The sequence below is a fragment of the Rhinoderma darwinii genome, chromosome 1 (assembly GCF_050947455.1).
Source record: "Rhinoderma darwinii isolate aRhiDar2 chromosome 1, aRhiDar2.hap1, whole genome shotgun sequence".
In the NCBI taxonomy this organism is placed as follows: Eukaryota; Metazoa; Chordata; class Amphibia; order Anura; family Rhinodermatidae; genus Rhinoderma; species Rhinoderma darwinii.
In genome coordinates, this window is record NC_134687.1 from 76,486,232 (window position 1) to 76,502,418 (window position 16,187).

At 41.0% G+C, this 16,187-nt stretch overlaps 1 protein-coding gene across 8 annotated transcripts in view; it reads right to left on the reverse strand.

The window, feature by feature from the left end:
- CLOCK (clock circadian regulator) overlaps positions 1-16,187 on the reverse strand; it is an 89,026-nt gene that overhangs the window by 8,556 nt on the left and 64,283 nt on the right. For 5 of the 8 annotated variants that reach the window (XM_075859823.1, XM_075859837.1, XM_075859812.1 and 2 more), the window contains 9 exons: positions 16,030-16,089; positions 11,420-11,568; positions 10,562-10,653; positions 8,757-8,846; positions 6,863-6,983; positions 5,122-5,235; positions 4,350-4,520; positions 4,140-4,258; positions 3,486-3,568 (listed from right to left, as the gene is read on the reverse strand). In XM_075859823.1, the coding sequence (XP_075715938.1) occupies positions 3,486-3,568; positions 4,140-4,258; positions 4,350-4,520; positions 5,122-5,235; positions 6,863-6,983; positions 8,757-8,846; positions 10,562-10,653; positions 11,420-11,568; positions 16,030-16,089 (999 nt within the window). The remainder of the gene's footprint in view (positions 1-3,485; positions 3,569-4,139; positions 4,259-4,349; positions 4,521-5,121; positions 5,236-6,862; positions 6,984-8,756; positions 8,847-10,561; positions 10,654-11,419; positions 11,569-16,029; positions 16,090-16,187) is intronic. The other 3 variants (XM_075859851.1, XM_075859858.1, XM_075859844.1) reach the window with 2 other exon arrangements.

Sequence of the window (16,187 nt, forward strand, 5' to 3'; positions counted from 1 at the left end):
TAGTGTACCGCCAGTGAAAAAAATAAATACTTTACATGAGGGTCTAAGAGCACAGTGCAGTACTTTTGTGAAACCTTTCCCTTAAAAGCTCAGTTTGTGCTACAGACTTCTCACTAACGGGAATCATTGTCTGTTATGTTACAGTGGAGCTACAGCTCGGTCACAGCCACTATCTCTACTAGCTCATATCACACTTGCCCTTTTTTCCCTATTCTCCCACACACTCCAGAAAGAGAAAGAGGCTGCCTGCATTATTCAGCGCCAATGTTGCTATGATCACATGAACAAGCAAGTTTCCGATACAGACACACAGCTTGCAATTCTGTATGGGTAATATATATTAAATTTATTCTAGAAATATCTTCCCCTCTCAGCAGGGAGGAAGTAAAGGGCTGCAGTAATTCAAGTCTCTTCCGGCTCTACATGATACTAAAATAAATAGTGTGCAGTCTGCAAGTGAATAAACCATGAATAAAGCACAAACAAAACCTGATCTTATATCATTATGTTTCTTGCTCCTGTTTTGTTCGATGTCACAATTTCAAAACATATAAAAGGAAAAAAACACAAAAAAGCAGTGTATACGTCTCTTGGAAGGTAACCATGTTTTCTTCCGCCACCCTCTACCCCATCTAATGCGGATGCACGTGAGCCAGGAACTTTAGGAGGAGAGGGATGAGTTTAGGCTGCAGGGTTTTTTAGTACAATCTGACAAGTATTAATAGGAGGACCAAGACGGCAAACCAAGGGACCTTTATTAGTCCCACAGGCTGCAATCGGCACCCCTGCAATCGTGTCGTGGTGATGAATGGGAGGTTAGGGGGGGGGGGGGGGTAAATGGGGTGACAGAAAGGGCCGGTCCACTCTTTCTAAAAGCTGAGATGATGCGGTCAATAGCATTCAGGGCATCGAAGTGGTTAAACATCTCCAATCCCGGCTGCTAGTGCACGGTGTCCGCTGTAATACACAGCTCACAACTGCAGCGTATGGAGCCGGCCCAGTCTGTTTTTACAAGCCCCTCCCTACCGACTATGATGTACATTTACGTCAAAAGTCGATAAGTGGTTAAGTGGATCACTGGATGTACGCTGCCAAAGCAGTTCTCTGCTGTGGCTAGCTTGGGGTGATGATTTAACTTTCCCTCCCATGACATGGTCTAACTGGGTAACACAAAAATCTTCAGACAGAAGTAGAAGCTCAAAACTTTAAGGCATATTGTCATGATGTTCAGAAATCCATCAACTAATCAGCCAAGTATAATGAAAGAAGAAATACAACACAACCGGCTCTCCAGGCGACTGAAGTGAAAAATGGATAAACAAAATGAGAAAAACAATATGTACACACACACACACACAAAATTATGCCGTGTTTATATTGATATTATTTAGTCAATTGGGACATCCCACGCACTATACACAATCCACAATATAAAACCATACAAAATATGTAATATATACAACATAAAAAAATGAAACAAAATATAATAAACTGATATTACACAAAACAAAACGTCATAAATGATTGAATATTTTATAATTGTATATGGTTTTTATTGTGGATTATGTATAGTGCATCCCAATGAACTAATAAATATTAATATATACACAGCATCATTTGTGTGATATATATATATATATATATATATATATATATATATATATATATATATATATATGTACCGTACATCTTGGTTTTTCTAATCTTTATTTAATAAGGATAATATAATTTTTTCACATAAGTTCCCTGGAGAGCTGGTTTTGTTGTATTTGTATTTCTAACCGTGAGTGAGGATACCGGAGAATCTAACCAATGCTCTCGGCGCCTTAACTATTGGTAGTATCAGTAGTAGTAGCCGTCCATTTTTTATCTATAATCAAATAAGAGCTATTATTTAGTTGCTATGATTCACCACTGAACGCACCACTATAACAACATTATTCAATTGTTTTTAACAATCACCATTCAGAACGAATGGCTTAGTCATACGGCGTAACATCTAAAAAAAAAAAAAGATTCTTAATAATCAAATGATGTTCTACACAGAATATCGGCTTGGAAATGGTAATAGGAGTCAGATTAAGCAGTACATGAATACGGTAAGCACAGTAGGTGAGAGCCAATTGCCTTTCATCTGACATCAGCTTCTGACAAAAAGACTTAACAACATCTCTACCAAACCACTCTATGTTTGAAGTAGTAGAAAACGGCTGATTGAAGGAACAATATTGCCAGGGAACAGTATAAACTTAGCAAATGCTTCCTTATATCATGACTGCTCTGATTTAAAGAGAACCTGTCCGGTGATTCATACAGTCCTATCTGAGAGCGGCATATAACAGAGGGATAAACACTGAGCTCCATAAAATATCCGTTCATACGACTTGAAGCAGAATTTTTAAGTAAAAAGCAGAGTAAGGCCCCATGCACACGACCGTATTTTTTCCCACCTGTAAATACGGGTCCTTGGTCACACGTATTCGACCCGTTTTGCACCAATATTTACGGATCCGTGCCCGTAAATACGGTTCCGGTGTCACCAGTATTCCACCCGTATTTACGGGCACGTTTTCAATGCAAAATTGCACTGCACTAATCGGCAGCCCCTTCTCTCTATCAGTGCAGGATAGAGAGAAGGGGCAGCCCTTTCCGAGGTAAAAGTAAAAGAAAGTCATACTTACCCGGCCGTTGCCTTGGTGACGCTTCCCTCTCTTGACATCCAGCCCGACATCCCTGGATGACGCGGCAGTCCATGTGACCGCTGCAGCATGTGATGTGATGTCGGGCCGGATGTCGAGAGGGACGCATCACCAAGGCAACGGCCGGGAGGCCGGACTGGAGGAAGAAGGAGGAAGTTCTCGCTAAGTATGAACGTCTTTTTTTTTTTTACAGTTTGCTCTATATTGTGATCGGAATTCACTGTCCAGGGTGCTGAAAGAGTTACTGCCGATCAGTTAACTCTTTCAGCACCCTGGACAATGACTATTTACCGACGTCGCCTAGCAACGCTGCCGTAATGACGGGTGCACACACTTAGCCACCCGTCATTACGGGAGCTCCATAGACTTCTATGGGCTGCCCGTGCCGTTATTACGGCCTGAAATAGGACATGTTCTATCTTTTTCAATGGCACGGGCACCTTCCCGTAAGAAAACGGGAAGGTACCCGTGGCCAATAGAAGTCTATGAGCCCGTTATTACGGGTCGTAATTACGACCCGTAATAACGGGAGTTTTTACGGTCGTGTGCATGAGGCCTAAATCCTGACAGGACTCCCTGGAAAGACAGATTCCTGCTAACCCCACCCACACAGACTGATTGACAGCCTTCTCTGTACACACTGATACACGAAAAGTTGTCAATCACTGTGTGTGGGCGGGGTTAAGGACTTCGTATTTTCCCTAGGAGTTGGTCAGAATTTACTCTACTTTTTAACCTAAAATAATGCACCAAATCATAAATCTACTTGGTGCATGATCTACCTACCTGTGGTCTAGGAAGAGGAACTTCCATTCCAAGCTGTGTCTTGATGTGAACTCCTCATTAGGTTCCTCCACAGTGCACATTTCCTGGTGTTAGATACAGAAAAACACAACTGTAACAATATGCTGTAATAATCAATTAAAAACAGGATCTATTTGAAGGTGAAAGGCTATGTACACCTCCACAACCATGCTCTGCTCCAATACATCTAAAACAAAACAACTTTACAAATAGTCTGAAATAAAAATCTCCAACCTTTTTGTTTCTACAGCTCCTATAGAGAGACCTATGTGTCTTGATGGTAACAGACTAAAAACAAGCTATGTAGTCTGATCCTACAGTCATACACCCTTCAATCTGTCCTCTACTTCTTACTCATGTACATTTGGTAGGTTAGAAAGAAGTAGGGGACAGACGAATATAGGACTACAAGATAAGGTTTGTTCGTAGTCTGTTACCATGGAGACATAGGATAGTTTAAATAACGACAGTGTATAAAATGGTTTTATTTTTTTATTTTAGATGCATTGGAACGAAAAATAAAAAAAGTTGAGAATGTGCACTGATCCAACTTCCCAATATAGCTGATAATATGGTGAATTTATCAAATCATGTTCTCCAAAAAACAGATCAATGTAAACCTTAAGGAAGACATACCTTGATGAACTGAGGTGTAGCCAGTCGTACAGTAGCTACAAAGCAGACTCTTTCTTCATACGTGGGCCTGAGAGACCTCTGCAATGCCCCATCAAAGCCATTGTGCGTGGAGTTCGGCACTAAAACGAACAGTAAAGAAATGTTGAGAGACCTGGCCGGTATAAAATCCCATACATTTTGCATTGTATTGTTGGGGCTCTAATTGATCACCTTTCAGTTTTTGCAGTAGAAAGTCTTGCCTATTAGAGCATTTGGACTTTATATATGGGTGGGTGCTTTGCTCAGGACCTCTCTCTCCTCTTAGCAGATGACTGGTTCCCACTATTGAAGACTCAGCATACCCCAGTCTTTTGAATAAGTAACGTCTGATACTAGATGACGCTGCAGGGGAAACAAGTGGTCGCTGTAAGCTTTCCTAAAAACTGCTGATTATTAAAAGGGTTGTCAGACGAAGAAACTCCCCCTTCCTCTCTGTGTATTGGTGACCAGATGAAGGGGCTGGCTGCCTGGCTCAATTCATCAGATAAGCCAGCCCCTTCTCAGTCTCTGACTCAGCCGTGACAGTGACTGGGCTGGCTTAGCTGATGAACTGAGCCAGGCAGCCAGCCCCTTCATCCGTCACCAATACACAGAGAGGAAGGGGGAGTTTGTTCCCTCGGAGCCTGTGTTGACGGGTCACTGCAACAACTGCGGACACGAACTTCCGGGTCCAAGCAGCGGGTACTGAAAACCTGTAACACGTGCAGATTTGAAAACTAAAGTATTTTACAAAAGTTTCTTAATTTCAGAAAAGAAAACTAAAACGTTTTCCCTTTCAACGGACAATCCCTTTAAAGAAGTCCTGGACAGCGACAAAAGAAGAAAGATGTGGTCACAAAAGTCTCCCAGTTGATTAGTAAAGATCAGACACCACCAAACAGGAGTTCTCCATTGTAATAGTTCATTAAGATGTGTGTATGATGCATATTGTAATACTAATTACCATTGTTCAAGGACTTGAAATTTCCAATGCATTTTACAAATTCATATGTGGCTGGTTCCTTTGGGTCCCCAGTTCCCCGCAACATGTGGCAACAAAATTCAAGTTCATTTTTTGCTGAAAGAACAAAAATATATATAGACAAATTGCTTAAAAGGATGAGGAATATTCAGCTTCTAGAGTGTAGATTGGGAAGACAACCATTACGAAGGGATTCCTGCTAGTGCAAGTTCTTCCTAGCCATCCAATACAGCTGCTACATTGAAGCATTTCACATGCAGAGGGAATTGGTAAGTCAAAATGTGCACAAGGCCTGACTAAAAACAGCCTTAAAGGGAAGGGGTCATGATTTTTTTTTTATAATATTGCTTTTAGTATGATATTAAAATACATTTTATTTATTTGTGTTCTACTTTTTACTTTGTTCTTACTTTTACTTCTCTATGGGGGCTGCCATTTCTTTTTTCATCTCCGCATGTGTCGATTAACGACACATACAGAGCTGGAATACGGCACATACATCCCCATAGAGAATGCGAACGGGGGCCGTTCCATTCTCTGCAGCGTACGCCGTCTGTGTGGGAACGGAGCATGCGCCGCTCCCACACAGACCAAAATGAAGCTCGTTCTCAGAGCGAAATCCGGCGCCATTTTCTTGTAGACCGGAAGCCGCTGCCGGACAGTAAGATGACGACTTCCGGCCGCGGCATCCGGCCATATGTTCAAGGAAGCGAAGACGCAAGGCATAGGAGCGGAGGCGGCAGGAGCAGGTAATTTATGTTCGTGTATGTGATGTATGTATTATGTTCGTGTATGTTCATGTTATACGGTCTGCTGAGCCCTGTATCTAATCCTCCAACACTGTGCAGTCGCTCAAAACATGGCGGCACACATTGTAGAAGGTTTGAAGATTCAAACCCCTCCTTCTCCTGGCACTAGCCAGAATAAGGGAGGGGGGATTGTGTGAGGACACTAGAGCGAGTGTTTCTACCCCAAATTTGCAGCATAAAGCAATGAGGTTGCTTTACCACATTGACCATGCTGCAATTTTGGGAACTGCTCCCTCTAGTGCCCAGCACATGGAAATGTTATAAATTAGAATCTAAATTTATAATATTTCCTGACTTGTGAAAAAAATTAAAACAATGTGTAAATCACTCAAATAATAATTGTTTAACTAAAAAAAAAATTCTAGCGACACATTTAATGTCAGAACATGTAAAAATAAAGATTCACCTTACAGATTTAAAAGATCTAATATTATATAAACGCTGCAATAAATGCTCTATTATAAGAACTACACATGTGCCATAGTCATCTTTTATACTGGTCTACTTCCTAGTCTTAAGCAAGAATATTGTAGCCTGGCGTACAAGGGTAGTGGAGGGGAGGGGGAATGAGGATCAACGTACAGGAATAGCGGCGTCGCCCCGTACAGGAATAGCGGCGTCGCCCCGTACAGGAATAGCGGCGTCGCCCCGTACAGGAATAGCGGCGTCGCCCCGTACAGGAATAGCAGTGATCAAGAAACATACCAAGAATTGTTAACTTTGCATCTCTTTCCCAAGCAACAGCGTAGACCGCAAATAACCCGAACTATCTCAGATCAGCCACGTACAAACTATTGCTTCATGCAGAAATGTATTACAGCATTTGTGAGAAAAGCAACTTGCACTATTCCATTCATGTGTTCGAATCCCGGCTGTGTGAAACGTAACAAGGACGCAATATAAAAAATACTTACTTTTAAGATAATCTGAACCCAAAGACGCATTTTCCAACATCCGTGCGGACAGGATTTTATATATTTCTGAATGTTCCCCCTCGGGGATAAAATTAAATATACTCTGATCAACAAGATCAGACTGAAAGAGAAAGATATAAACACAGATAAAATACAATATAAAGTCCAATAAGCCATAGAATATAGGTCCAGCTCAAAAACTCACACAAAGCAAACTCATAATACAGTACATTCAATATGACGATCCCTCATCAATCATCATAGGAGACGAGTTGCCATGTAGTGCACGAGAAGAGGAATTTAGAATAGTGACAGGTTTACAATGGGGAAATTCAGTAAAACGGGCAAACACATTGTAATTATTCATTTATTATTAGGTAGTCATCATAACACCCCAATAAAAAAGTGTTCATTGCTGGCCATGTGCATGGTCACCCGAAAATGCTCAAGCCATGGCAAGAAAAGGGTGACCACACAGGACCCCTTAATCTGGTAGAGACCAGAGTAGTCCAACACTCAGCAAATACTCTGCCTGAATTTATGGCACTCAGTATTTTTCCAGGAACGATGCCCACTGGCTCCTAGGAATGCAACTTATCAATTAGTGACTAATCTTACTATTCTGGAATGTACAGCGAGAACTATTTTCTGTAGTTGACTGATCAATAATGAACATGGAATTAGCAAAAACCTGCAAAAGATGCAGTATCAGTTATGAACAATAGGTGGTGATAAAGAGCCAAAACTTAACCCAGAGCTCATTTCTCAATTTCAACATGTTTGGTTTTGCAAATGCCTGAGGGGAAGACATGAGGAGACAGGGATCCTGCCCACAGTTCATTTGAGGTAAAATTGTTGACAAATGAGTTTCTGAAACATAAAAGAATCTTATACATGTAATGATGCCGCCTCTCCGGTCATGTGTGTTTTAGGGCTCATGCACATGGTCATATTATGGCTTCATTTTGTTTGGAGCCGTTACACGGCTGCCACAGAGGTGCATGAGCTCCCTACTGTACCTGTGTATGCATCTGGTTTCATTCTGAGGTTCTCTGTGTCAGAACGTTGCACGCTCCATCGGACTCCGCATATACGGAGATATTTTCCCCTAGAAGTATTGTCTCTAAGGGAGAATATCTTCATACACGGGTGCATGGCAGCACAAGAGCTCCCTTCTAAAGAAAGCCAAAAAGGCTCTGTGCAGTGTGGATGAGCCCTTAGACCCTTTTTTTTCCCCCATAAAATAAAAATTCTGGAGCGGCCTTTGTTAGAACTCTGCGATGTGCCATTCCTCTTATTGTTCCTGAAAATGTATAAATAAATTGGCAACTGGGAATTACCATTCCTCTGGTCAATAGGGTGAGATATTGACAGAACTTATTGTGTAGGTAGATGCCCGATTAACAAGGGGAATAGCAACATCAAGAAGGCAAGTCAGATATTTCCAGGAGGAATAACAGAGGAAAGGCACAGTGCAGAATTCTACGAAAGGTGCGCCAGAATGGTTGTTTTTTTTTTGTTATAGGGAATGCAAGTATTTACTAAAACAGACATATCAGGAGAGGTGACCGTTCCTCTTTAAGTTGAGACGCGGTCCACTGTATAGACATTGATATAATTAAAGCAATGTAATCCATTACCCTGAGTGAAGCATAGGATAGAGGGGGAGATATATAGTCGCAGTATTTTCATGTAAAAACCTGTTTGACTGATAGACCGCCCTCCCTGTATATAATATAAGCTTTTAAAACGATACATATCCCCGAACGAAACAGAACCCCCCTGCATGCTGTACTCAGACAGGATAGCAAAGGCGACCTGACAAAGCCACTTCAATTTCCATTCCTGAAAGGTTATGAAGAACAGTAACAATCTATTAGCAGCGAATACTTACAGGTAAGTGTTCAAGTAAAGGTGTAACACTCTCCGATACATAGATGATATTTCCATCTGTCATAACTGCCAGGAAAAATCCATCCAGGGCCTAGAACCAGAAAACAGACACGATCTATATACAATGGATTTTCATTCAATTAGTTTTGCACCTAGGTAACTAGAACGATGGCACAAATATACAAAAACCAGCCCATATGAACGTGCCTACAAGGGAGAAGCTTATGTACAGCGTCGCGGTGTTCTGCATACAGTTACCACAGGAAAAGAACAGAAAACGCAATCTGGGAACCTAAAAGACGTGAAATCATTTCAAAGGGAAAGGAGTTCTGTTAAAGAGAATGTCTCCTATCGACCACCCCGTCCATAGGCTTTATCAGAGGATATGGACATCAGAGAGGTTTTACTCCAGCTCGGGCCCCCATCTATGAGCCAAGCAAAGAGCAGACTTCAGCCACCCATGTATTACATGGTCGACCATTCATTTGAATGACCACATGTAATTCCACATATTCACTGTAGAAGAAACGTATATCCAGACCCAGTTTTCTCTGGGGATAGCAGCCATGGGTTACAGTATCCAGACCCACACCTATCAGTGACACTGGACTCTTTTTAAGAAGGTTTATTCTTGGTGAGACAATCCCATGAAATATTCCATAAACTGATGATTTAATACCTTACATACATACATACATACATACATACATACACCCCAACACCTTTCAGCCAGAACAGTAAAACCACTGACAGGTAAAGAGAAGAACATGGATTATCTGGCTGCAATGGCGCCAGTCAAGGGGTGGGATATCTAGGCATCAAGTAATCAGTCAGTTCTTGAAGTTGATGTGTTAGAAGCAGGAGAAATTGATAAGTGTAAGAATCTGAGCAACGATCAAATTGTGATGGCTCGACAACTGGGTCAGGGCATCTCCAAAACGGCCGGTCTTGTTGGGTCTTCTTGGTAGGCAGTGGTTAGTGCCTACCAAAACCAATACAACAGGTGTACCGACTCATTGATGCAATCCCACAAAAGAGCTACTGTCACACAAATTGCCACAGTGTATCACAACTTGCTGCATAGCCACAGACCAGTCACAGCGCCTACAATGGGCATGCGAGCATTAGACCATGGACCAATGAAAGAAGGTGGCCTGGTCTGATAAATCACCTTTTCTTTTACATCACGTGCACTTACCTGGGGAAGAGATGGCACCAGAATGCATTATAGGAGCAAGGCAAGCCAGCGGAGGCAATGTAATGCTGCGGGTAATGTTCTGCTGGGAATCCTTGGGTCCTGTTATTCATGTAAATGTTATTTTGACACGTACCACCTACCTAAATATTGTTGCAGACCTAGTACACCTCTTCATGGAAACGGTATTCTCTAATGGAAGTATGCTCTTTCAGTGGGACAACGCGCCATGCCACACTGCTGTGTGTTCAGGAATTATTTGAGGAACAAGGTTGAAGGTATTGACTTTGCCTACAAATTCACCAGATTTCATTCCAAAATTGAACATCTGAGATGTGCTGGAAAAAGAAGTCCTATACAGGAGCATCCACACCTAACAACTTACAGGATTCAAAGGATCTCCTGCTAACGTATTGGTGCCAGATACCACAGTGCACCTTCAGCCATGACTCGACGGATCAGAGCTGTTTAGGCGGCACAAAGGGCACCCACACAATGTTAAGGCAGGTGGTTTAAGGTTATGGCTGAATGGTGGAGGTCTCATTTATGGGAACACGTGAATCAGCTCCATTAATAAAAACACAACCATCAAGACAGAGGATGACACTCACCTCCAACATAAGCTGTGTAAACTCCTCATTGCTAAGGAACGCCGGCTTCCAGTCCTGTCGAATTTCACTGGCGTCTGACTGTGCGCTAATTTCTGCAGACAAGACATTTACAATTTCTTCGGCATCATTTTTGCAGTACAGAATAATTATTACAATCAAATGCTCTAAACGGGACAAAGGATGTTGTGTTTGAGCTTTCTCAATAGGACTAGTGAAATGAATACATGTGGGTTATGCAGAGCTGCGGAGGTTCTACAAGAGTTCCCAGAGATGAGAATGTGTAAAGGTAAAAGGCATCAAAGGTCACCTTGGCAATTCCAAACAGGAAGCGCTACTCCGTAACACTGGGGTTGAAGATACCCCCACAGGGACTATAACCATATAAAACTGATGGTTTATCTATCGTACACGCCTCATCCTGCAGTCCTCATGCACAAGGCGGAGGAGGCTCAGTGTCCACACAAGACGAGACCTTTTTCCTACACCATTTGCTAGTAGAGCAGAATAACCAAGGAGCGCTCTGGCTTCATTACACAGCTTGAACCAAATTAGTATTGTGCTGGCACATGAGAGACCTGGAGGTCTATGCCCTATAGGAAGCAATGTACTTTTTTTTTCCCAAAATGAAAAAAAAAAGAGCTAAAGCAAAACAAAACCAAAAACCATGCACTTATCCCTAAATGTATCCCTAGCCCCAAGAACAGGAATAAAAAACAAGGCAGATGTAATATTCTGTAATTCTATCAAAGCACACCCGATTTCCACTACCTAAGTTATATAATGTGACCGAGAGGCAAAATAAAATCCCTTGTGATTAGAATTAAAAACAGTTTAACTGGAGAACGTCTATTTACTCACCTTTGTGCTTCCGCAGAAAATCAATACTCTTTTGCAACACTGTGGATTTATCCATCTTCCGGGCATTTCCTGGCAGCATAGAACCAAGCTCCTTAATGAGCACATTGAACTGGTCTCTACGCTTCTTCTCAGACTTGTTTCGAGACACCCTTTAAGATAAAAGCAGTCAGTGGCATGAGTAAATATTTTACTGTGAATTATATATCTATATCTATCTATACACACATATATATATATACACACACACACACACACACACACACATATATACACTGACATACACACAAATTGAGACTGTTGCCTGCAATACTGCGAAGTATCAGAATTTGGTAGAGAACAGTTTGCAGGTCCTTGAAACAGATATGATAAACATGCTACAGTAACATTGGCCAAGTTATAATAGTTCATTGTATAAAAGGCATTACCCTTGGAGAGCAGTTCCCAACGAGGATTTCTCGGTACCTTGTTAGGGCTTCTCCAGAACGCAGAAGCAAGACTGGTCACTTTTACAGTAAAGATTATGAACTGATGAAAGATGCTTGGCAAAACAGAGAAGACATCTAAGGGCCAGTTCACATCTCGCTTTGTTTCTTTTGTAGGAGGCATATGTAGGGTGGTGTCCTGATGTATACCTCCGACAGAAGGTAGCGATGTATGCCACTGTATAGGTATACAGTGGCATACTATGCCTGAACTCCCCGGGCACAGTGCTACTTTAAGCGCTGTGTCCGGAGAAGCCACGGACGTTACGGGTTTTCCCAGGCCTAGAACTACCTGAGGCTCTTCTCGGGGATTCTGGCCCTGGGGAAGCTCCCAGTGGTATGGTATACATTTAACATATACCTGTGATGAATGTCATATAGTGGCATCAGTCACACGTAAGCTCCAAACAATAAAAACGTATACCGCGCGATATACGTTTTTTTCCGGCAACCCTCAGAATGAAATAGAGTAGTATACTACGATATTCCATCCTTCAAAAAGGACACTCTTTTGGCCTCCCTCGAGAAAACTGAGTCCTATTGACATGTTTAGCGTGTACGTAGGTAGCTTTACCGACATACATGCTAAACGAAGTGTAAAAACATGATGTGAACAGGCCCTAAGACAAAATATAGCACTAGGCAAAAATTATAGAATGCTTTAGCCGCCCTTACACCAAGCTTCTTTTAGGAGTAGGAGTTTCCCGGGAGTAGAACAATTGTTCAGAAGTCACCCCATAGTAGTAAGGCTGGGAATCACTGAGATCTACATCTCCATCTCAGAAACGTGCTGAAGCCGGCCTGTATTCAATGAACGGAGGGAGAAGGCGGCTGCTTTTTAACACCTGCTGCATATGGTTTTGCTAGGGAGGCCGGAGTGGTGAGCTGTGTAACCAGCACTTCATACTATGAAAATCAAACGCTGGAAATCATAGGGTTCTTCTGTCGCCTCCACCCCTGTCCCCAACCTAACATTCATGGACATACGTTTTCAAGCTGAATATACAGAATTGTAGGTCTGTGTTCAGAAGGACAAGTGCCTAGACAGCTCTAAAATACGATCAAACAGATTCAAAAGTGTACAATTACTCTGGCCCGATGAGCAGAAAAGCAGCGACAATTATACCTGGAAATAGTAGATAATATTAGAATGCAAAATAGGATCGAAACTTCCAGCCCTGTTTTCTTACCAATATATCAGGAATTAACAAAAAATGCTTCATATCAAGAGAAAAAGGTAAAAATTGAAAGCAAACGCAGTTATCTGCGTGGTGGTTTCCTCTTTAGCCACAATGCCGTGTCAGATTCATCGCACGACGAATACCCGCAGCGCCCGACAGAGCCCACCGACTTATACTGGGGTCTGTCAGGTTCTACCGAGGCATCTGTCATTTTGAGGGGAAAAACAATGCCACATGCAGCACTATTTTTCTCAATAAGTTTGACAGAATAGGCCAGATGTGAACATAGCCTTAGGCTTTCAATTTAGAAATCCAGACCAAAAAACGAACAAAGATGCAATGACGCATAAGTATTATATGAAGATATAAAAAATATAGAATTTTTATTGTTGAACATATTAAAATAGAACATATAAAAAGGTCCACAGACACACTAACAGAAAGACGGACATCACATAAACTCCTGCTAGAGAATGGTACATAGCATGTATATAGGGGCCAGACAATAAGGTGTATCATATATAGGCAGACTAAATTGTAAACCAAGCCCAAGTACATATACAACATTAGTCTGTATGCAAAAATAGGGAATAGAGTATCACCATACTGACCCATAAGCTGCTAGGAGAAATGCAAGTGCTCCGAAACGCGCGTCGGGGTGGACGTCCATCACATTTCTCCTAGCTGCTTATGGGTCAGTATGGTGATACTCTATTCCCTATTTTTGCATACAGACTAATGTTGTATATGTACTTGGGCTTGGTTTACAATTTAGTCTGCCTATATATGATACACCTTATTGTCTGGCCCCTATATACATGCTATGTACCATTCTCTAGCAGGAGTTTATGTGATGTCCGTCTTTCTGTTAGTGTGTCTGTGGACCTTTTTATATGTTCTATTTTAATATGTTCAACAATAAAAATTCTATATTTTTTATATCTTCATATAATACTTATGCGTCATTGCATCTTTGTTCATTTTTTGGTCTGGATATCTCATTTTGATGCAGGCAAACATGAAGTGTCTTTGATCCGCACCCCTTATAGTACTATATTGGTCTGATATATAAATTACCTACAAATGGTGGGGGATCACCACTATATTCTTTTTTGGTTATTTCAATTTAGAAATGTTTGGTATAATTAGATATTATGGACAAGAATTAATTCCAGTCCTGACCTTTTTGTTTAGTGTTGGATAATGCCGGCTGCTCTTGTACTTTATACTGTGTATTACAACATTTTACATCAGACCACAATATAATAACATCCTACACTACTGCCACAGGGTTAACTCCTTAATAATGGGGATACATCATTTTTTTTTTAAAAAACCTGCATTTTTGAAAGGCAGATAAAAGCTATTCAGAAAACTACATGTGCTCAGTTCTCAAAGCTAGTCACAAAATCATATAGGACTACTGCAAGTGTTATTAGAGAGGATTTTCGGGGTACATTAACTTCATTGGCTTATTACCAGTTCTATAAAGCATATGACCACCATTGAGCAGTATTTTACATATAGAATTGATCTAGATATAAAGTTCACCAACTTTGTAAATACATTGTATTACTTATCTTGTAGTGATCCTGAGTTACAGCATTAATTATACTCCAGAGCTGTATTCAAAATTCTACAGGCATCAGAGCGGAAATAACCCAGGTTTCTTGCTTTGCTACCTTAATGTCTGCAGAAAGCTTTCCCTTTTGATTGAATTCTGGGAAATGTAGTCTTTATACTAGGCACAGTACAGTAACAAGGTGTAAGAAAATCTAACGGTCTAAATGTATTCTAAGAGATCAACTAAATCGTAAGGGATGTGTTGGATGACGGACTTGACAGTTTCTAATAACAGCCAGGAGAATTAACACATCTCTGGATTATAATAGTCTGTAATATTGCAATAAATCTACAGTTACAAACTTTTTATGGAGATATATATATATATATATTTGTAAAATGGCACTGAAATGGTGGACATACCTTTTATGTTACAGGTATTAAGATCGTTTGCACAGGCATCCCCATGGCAACACTTTTTGCAACATTCTCCGTCATGTATTACTACAAAAACTTTGAGTGGACTCAAATCCAGCAATGTCCGCATCCTAGCTGGCTTGAATAGCAGGAATCAGTTTCATTAACAGCTTACAAGTAGACTACAGTGAAATCCTTTTAATGTAGCTACCAATGGTATGGAAAGCACACAGTTTTTTTTGCACTATTTTGACGTGGAAACCATGTTTGAATTAGGAACAAAAATTGGCCGAAATCGCTCCCCTTTGATTTGCAGAGGCGTTTTTTCCCAGGTGACTTGGCTTCTCACGGGGGAAAAAAAGCGGCATGTTCTTTCTTGCGGTGTTTTCCACCTATGACCTCCCTTTGATATCAATAGAAGGAAGAAAAAACCTCCGGTGCTCGTTTGACCGTTTTTCACCCTCAGTTCTTGCATTAGATTCAATAGCCACTGGCAAAAAGCTCAGCAAAAACGCAGAGAAAAAAAAAAAGTTAAAACAATGCTGGGAGTTTAAAATCTGCCTCAAAATTGCTGAAGATTTTTTCTACCTACAAAAAAACGCAGTGTGAACAGGGCCATAATTTATCAAGCAACAAAAATGGTACCATTCTAGATGAGTAAAGAACGAAAAATTTGAAAATGAATGCAAAGTCCGCTTTTGAGGTCTACATAGACTCGCATGGGCACACCAGCATCGATGTGTACTCTATTGCCTACACACAGATATACAGTAATCTTCCAATAGTTAATAGGAATTTTGACTAATCCATCATCTCTGTAGTCTCCAGTTTGCTAGATTATTGGAAATTCACGGCAATAAACTCTTCCCCTAATTTTTCATGCACATGAAAGGACCTTTCTATAGCACTTGTGGAAGTTCCCCTTTGAGAACTAAAAATGAGATGGAAACAATAAAATATGAAATACCGTTTGGCTTTATCCCTGTCATCTTCTTCCACAAGTCCATCAAAATTACTCCCGTCATCTCTATTAAGACATAAACGTGGTTACCGACCAAATATAAAAGATTGGTAACAGAACCAGCTACATGTTCACACCTGAATGTGCTATCCTGCATTATAAAG